This window comes from Olea europaea, chromosome 12 (genome assembly GCF_002742605.1).
Source record: "Olea europaea var. sylvestris chromosome 12, O_europaea_v1, whole genome shotgun sequence".
Lineage (NCBI taxonomy): Eukaryota > Viridiplantae > Streptophyta > Magnoliopsida > Lamiales > Oleaceae > Olea > Olea europaea.
The window spans coordinates 1784955-1792103 of NC_036248.1; the positions used below are offsets into that span (position 1 = coordinate 1784955).

The 7149-nt window shown below is 32.7% G+C and overlaps 1 protein-coding gene across 1 annotated transcript; it reads left to right on the top strand.

Annotated features, from left to right (window-relative positions):
* The first annotated feature begins 208 nt into the window (after positions 1 to 208).
* LOC111406401 lies at positions 209 to 2493 on the top strand. Its single transcript, XM_023035834.1, has 2 exons — positions 209 to 1919; positions 2171 to 2493. Exons 1-2 carry the CDS (start codon positions 209 to 211, stop codon positions 2491 to 2493), a joined length of 2034 nt encoding a protein of 677 aa, XP_022891602.1.
* The last annotated feature ends 4656 nt before the right edge of the window (positions 2494 to 7149 follow it).

The window sequence follows — 7149 nt, forward strand, 5'->3', positions numbered from 1 at the left end:
CGGTATTTCAAGTATATTTTTTACCATGTGCCAATTTTGTTGCAAGAAATTTTATGTAGAATTAATGCTGTTTTTATCAATATTGTACATCTAGGTAGCTATCTCATATTTTCACATGTTATACTTGCCTTTTTGGTTCTTTTACTGTCTTCTAATGCATACAATTTTGTCCTCAGATCAGTCCCTGCAGTCAAATTCAATTTAGAAGATGACGTTGAATGAGCTCCTTATTAACGTTAAAGATCATGGTATTACAGTAGATCCGCTGAAGAATAGAGTCAAATGTAATTATTGTGACAAAGTTGTTAGTGGCTTCAGTCGCCTCAAATACCACCTGGGAGGCATTGGGGGGGATGTGACCCCTTGCTTAGAAGTTCCATCCAATGTGAAGGAAATGTTCAGTAACGAGCTTTCAATAAAGAAACAGGTAAGTTTAAGCAAGGAAGTTGGAGAATTGTACCACTCGCTCCTTCCATTTAAGAGAAATAGGAGCCCTCAGACAGAATCATTAAAGCACAATATGATGAATCTCATCGAGACTGAGAGTTCTGGGACTAAAAGGCATCTTAAAAGGGACGATCGATCTGATAACAGTGTAACAGAAAGCATCCCTTCTCCTGGGAGAGTGTTTTCAGAGATACCTGCCAGTAGCTCAAGAGATCCGTCATTGGACGAGGCTAAAAAATGTATAGGTAGATACTTCTATGAGACAGCAACTGATTTTGATGTTGTCAAATCATGTAGCTTTCGCACAATGATTGATTCCACCCTTGGTCATGGGAAGATAATTCCTAGCTGCGAGGAGTTAAAAGGGTGGATCCTCGAGGATGCTGTAAAAGCGATGCAAAACTTTGTGAAGGATATAAGAACTTCGTGGATAAGTACAGGTTGCAGCATTGTACTGGATGGTTGGATAGACGAGAAAGGTCGAGACCTTGTGAATATTTTAGTGAATAGCCCCAAGGGTGCGGTTTATCTTAGATCATCTGATATTTCAGCTTTTGTTGGGGATGTTGATGCCATGTTATTGTTCCTTGAGAAGGTTCTGGAGGAAGTTGGGGTCGAGAATGTGATTCAAGTTATTACATATTCGACATCAGCCTTCATGAAAGAAGTGGGTGAGCGGCTGACAAACAAGCACAGACATGTTTTTTGGACAGTGAGTGCTTCTACCTGCTTAGAACTTATATTAGTAAAATTTGAAAGTATGAGTTTCATTAGAGATATATTGGAGAAGGCCAGAACAATAACAAGCTTTGTCCAGAACCACCCGAGTGCCCTGAAACTTTTGAGAGCTTATACTCGGGTAGAGAACCTTGTAAAGTCTTCCAAAATTAGGTCTGCAGAGCCCTACTTGACCCTTGAGAATATTGTTTTGGAGAAGAAGGGTTTGGAAAACATGTTCTCTTCATCCGAGTGGAGAACCTCAGATCTATCAGACTCCATCGACGGAAAAAATGTCGATTACTTGGTGGCAGATCCTACTTTTTGGAATGGGGCATTAGTGGTTTTGACGGCAGCTATTCCTATAGTACGGGTTTTATACTTGATAAACAAGAACAATAAGCCCCAAATTGGTCTTATATACGAAACAATGGATCGAGCCAAGAAAACAATCAAAGAGGGGTTCAAAAATAAGGAAAGCCTGTATATGCCGTTCTGGAAAGATATAGACAATATTTGGATCATGCATCTCCACAGCCCACTGCATTGCGCCGGTTACAATTTAAATCCAACTCTTTTTTATACAGATGGTTACCACAATGATTTAGAAGTTCACAAAGGACTTTTTCTTTCAATCATCAAGATGAATGGAGATAGCCGCGTTCAAGAGCTGATCATGATGCAGTTACAAGAGTATTTAAGGGCAAGTGATGCTTTCAGTGTGGGATCCAAATGCCTATCAGATGTTTCACCAGGTCTTTTTCATTTTAATTTTTGCTTTTTTTTCTCATGGCTTGTTTGGCTATGCTTAAAAAGTTCAATTATAAGTTTACTTATAACAAGTAAGATCACGTTGTCTGTGTCCAAAATAAGTTACTTTTCGAGAAGAAAAGCTTTAGATATATTTTTAGCAAGTTGGTTATTAGAAGAAATTAAATTTGAAATTTATATTTTAGAAACTTTGTTTCTTAGTTGACTTATCCCAACTTTCAAATGCTTGTGACAGCACTCTGGTGGAAAAAATTTGGAGAAAAATATCCTGAATTGCAGCGATTGGCAACTCAAATTCTTAGCCAAAGTTGCGATGGTGCCTCAAAATTCAAGCTGAAAAGGAGTTTGGTTGAGTTTCTACTCACAAAGGAACAAAACTGTATAGAGCAGCAGACGTTAAATGATTTGATATTTGTCCATTATAATTTGCAGCTACAAAATTTTGAGACGAGCCAGAGCTCATACATCTCTGCCAATGAGATCGGTCCAATGAATAATTGGAAGGTTGACGAAGCACAAAGTGGTGACATTGAACCGTCACTAATGGGCTTCGATTAATTTTGGGATCCCCTAATTGAGGGGTGAGCCGTGTGGAAGGGCCATCCTGTTTTAGCCAGAAATAGTATCTAATAGAAATATCATAATTTGTATAAGTACTTGACTTGGATAGACTTTTTTTATAAGGTGATTGTGTAGAATTAAAGGCATTGTTCTTCACTGATTCCATGGTTATATGAGCAATATGAAAAGAGTGTATGAGCATGTAACCATGGTGCAAGCTGTTCGTAAGGCTTTAGCCATAACTCGTGCCGCAGCACAATAGACCAATCAAAAGAGCAAATTTCCTCTAATAATTTTAACGAGTTTCTGTGAACGCCTTTGAATTTTTGAAATTCTTCTCTTACATACTTCTATGCAAATGTTTTGCCATTTGGAGATTTCATATGATATGACAGAGAGATGCAACCGTATTGAGACATGAGTTTAACCATCTATGTTTTCCTTTTCTGGTGGCACGGGAAGATGTAATATCCCAAAAAAGGGTCAGGAGGCAAGAAAATGATAAGTCTCCAATTTTCCATGGCTACCTTGTGTACCCGTGGGGAAAAACATTCCAGATCAAAAGTACAAAATGAAAGTCCAACAGGAGATGGGATAATCATAATAAACCATGTTTGGCTAAGCTTAAAAATAAAAATATAAGTCAAAGTTACTTTTTATATCCTACTATCTTCAGATATGAGATAACTTACTTTTTCCAACTCTTGCACTACATTCTAAATCTGTAGTTCATGTAGAGTGGAATACATGTTTACTGATATGAATAGATACAGGGGTACTTTTGGATTTTTCCTTAAGATTTTGTTTGGGCCCTAATGTTGTGTGTGAACTAGTATATATATGATATAACTTTATTATTCATACATAATACAAATCATAGCCCTTTTGCTCCCTTGGATGTAGGATAATTGTCGAACAACGCAAATCTCCATTTGTTTTCTCTCTTCTTTGATTACATATTATTCATCACTATTATTGCATAAATTGTAGCAACCCAAAAATTTTTTAGATAAAAATTTGTTTATTTTGTATATTATATAAATTACTATTTTATCTATGTCAAATCAATTAAATTTTGATAGAGCAATTATAAGTATATCAATATTGTACTCGTTGGATAGCTCGTAATTAATTAGAAGTCATTGACTCGAGAAAAAGTTATTTTGGATAAGGACACATTAAGTTAGATTCAATTGAAAGAAAATGGTATAAATGTAATTTTATATAGATTATAGATCAATTTATTTTTTCTCTCTCCAAAAAGAAAACGTGTGAGGTGGGATTTTTATCATTATATGTTAGTTTTGATTTAAAGATTCCTATGATGGCACATTTTTCACTATTCCACTATTCTAGTTATAACAAAATTCACTATACACTCATAAACGGTTGGATAAAGATAGTTGATATCTTGTAGTAACATAAGATAATAATAAAGTACATTGTGAGTAGACATTGGTTGCAAGATTTGGCTCTATCAAATCAAATTTTGGTTTATCTACTCTAGCCTACACCTATATATATAGGTATGATGAAAAGCTTTACTCACACCAATTCACACATACGGTAGGTAAAGAGAGAGAGAGAGAGAGGAAGAGAGAGAAGGTAGCATTGGAAATAAAGTTTGCATTTACTGAATATTTTAATCACGTATTTTTCAAAGCGGAGAAAATATTTTGAACGTGCTTCAGATTTTTCTAACAAGGTAAGATACTTTAAGTGCAAATGTTTTGTTTCCTTATGCGTTTATGTCCAATAAAAAATGCATGGATTGCCAGTAGACATTCGTTTTTTTAATGAGATATGAAATCCTATGGGATTATAAGAGGACCTAAGATGGGTGTGTCGCTTGATCACCGATATACTCCATAAGATCAGATGGTATGAATTGTAATTTTTATTGTTATATATATGTGTATGGAAACTGCACATATCTTACTGGATGTTTTCGAATACTCACTCTTACAATTTTTTATAGGTTAGTTCGAGTCGATTGAAATTGTGGAAGGACGGTGATGCATGCTGCCAAGTGGATCAAATGAAAAGAAAAATAAATAAGTTTGCCGTCTTTAAATTTACCAAATAGTTTAATTTTATTCCAAACGTATTATTTGAACTAGTTAAGAGTTTATGTTATGTTTAGATAAAATTTTCATATTTTAAATTTAGATTTATAAATGTTGCAGTTATTTGTTTAATAAAAAAATTTATTTTTATAGTTTTGCACTTAAAATAAAGGAAAATGTGTTTTTCGTAACGTTCCGAATTTTATAGAAAATTGGAGCGTTCTAGCTTGGTATCAGAGCACGGTTTAACTTTTCTGTAGACTTGTTTTGAAAAAAAAAAATTGAATAGTTCACGTGAACAGTAAGAAAAAAGTTTTGAAAAAAACAATTTTTTTTAATAGTGTTACTGTTCACGTAACAGTAAAGACCAAAAAAAAAATTGTTTTACATGATATGGCAAAAAGTTCTGGGATTTTAATTATGATGTGACATACTTTGAATATTGCAAATTTTTTTATAGATTTTGTCACATTTTGTAGTAGTTTGGATTACCATTCACATCAATACCCATTTATTTTTATGCATTTGTCTCTTTAATTTGAGGAATAAATGATTTTTTAAATTGATTTTGAGTAATAGTAGTTTAGAATTTAAATTGTTATAGTTTCATGCCTATGGTTTAAATCTTACATATGATAAATTTTTATATGTTTTAACTTTAGCATTTGGGGATGTTTTAAAAATAAAAAAATGCACCTTTGAAAAATTGATATTTTAAGAGATTTCATGTTCGATTTATTGTTTGAATTTTGTTGAATTACGTAATTACAAAATTGAAAAGCTTTATCAAAAAAAATCTAAACTGTCTAAAAAGAGTTTGGAATTTAAGTGGTCCGTCTGCGACTCCTTCCTCATCTGGAAGCCTTTTAATTGTGCGTTATTCAAATCGACAAAAAGAAAGACAATATTTTGAACAATTCTAAATTTAAGAAAATTCAAAAAAATTTTGAGAAAATTTTATTAAAAGATGCATACATGTACTTTAAAAAAAAAAATAATAATAATAATAAAGTGAGATTTTGTGAAAGTTTTATGTAAGATGAGATTACATGCCTTAATTAATATGTAATTGTATACATACTTTGAAACCAACTTTTCAAAAGTTAGCCCACAATTACCTTTAAGTGTATATTAATTTTTATAAAATAAGTAAATTTCTTAAAATACTCCGTGGTTGTTATCTAGCTTTATTAGTATTTATGTGTTAATACTATAGTTTTATTTTCAAGAATGTATATGTATGTATTATATGTTTGTGTTTAAATAACCGTTTATAACGTGATTTTAAATAACGATACCGTTGTTATGAACTTTTACTTCTTGACCTTTTCTATTCTAAGAAATTTATAAATAATTATAGTCAAATTATTTTTTTTTAAAAAGGAAGAAAGGAAAAGAAAATAGGGAATTTAAAGGATAATATAATTTTTTTTAAATAAATAATGTTATAAGAACACTTGGCATGTGGCGCTCATCATTCAACTACTCTTTAGTTGATCCCGGATATGAAATGAATTCGTTTCATTCTTAATTTCTAGCATGGCTATGAGTCATATTTCTACATGTTATGAAATGTATAAGCACGTTCACCTTGCATAATATATTTGTCATTTTTACATTTTATTAGAATATCGTGTATGCACTGAAAAAAATAAAATAAAAAAATACTGATAATGCAAGATTAAACATAATTGAAATTATAATTGTCACGTGATTAGGATGACTATGAATTACCCAACCTACCTCCAGTGTTCTGGAATAGCCATTGCGAACTACATAAATTATGAAGTAAGATGGGAGTGAACTTTTGTTGAACACGTTGAAGATTTCTTTTCTAAGTAGGAGCGAGCAAGATCATTCGGATATAATGAGGGGACAATCCTCTCGATATACCACCTTATAAGCATTATGCGACCTCAATGGAGAGACGTGGCTTTCGTGAGGGATATGGATTATGAGTTATATTTGGAAGAAGATTGGGACAAGATTGATTTTAAAGGATACTGTGAGGATATCATAATTTTATGGAATCACAGACAACAAGTACCAGCGCCCGAACCAGAGCCAGAGGAGGAGTCGGAAGAGGACCCAGAGGACGATATCGAACCAGAGTTGGAAGACCTTGAGTAGGAAATCCAACCACAAAATTTCGTTGATTTGATTGCAGATTTCGAGTCAAAGTCATGCATTACTTCGAATGATGAAATGCCATAAAATAAGATTTTTTTTTAGGACTCACGGGGATTAGGATTAAATGTTATTTATTTATTTAGGAAAAGTTTAATTGTTTAGTTGATTTTAAAGAGCACATTATTATATGTAAGGATTTGAAAATTTATATTTTTAAAATTCTTTGTTATTACAAAGATTATTAATAATATTATGTTGTTTTATTAAATATTTCTAAATTAAAATTTTATTTGTGTTAAGAAAATGTCGAGATAACAAAAAAGCCAAACTACGATCATCAAGGATTTGCTAAGGACGGTACAAGACTTAGGTAGGCAACAAGCACAGGCTGGTCCCCATGGTGCAAACGCTAACAACATTAGCTCAATTGTGGAACAGTTCTGTCGCTATAAACCCC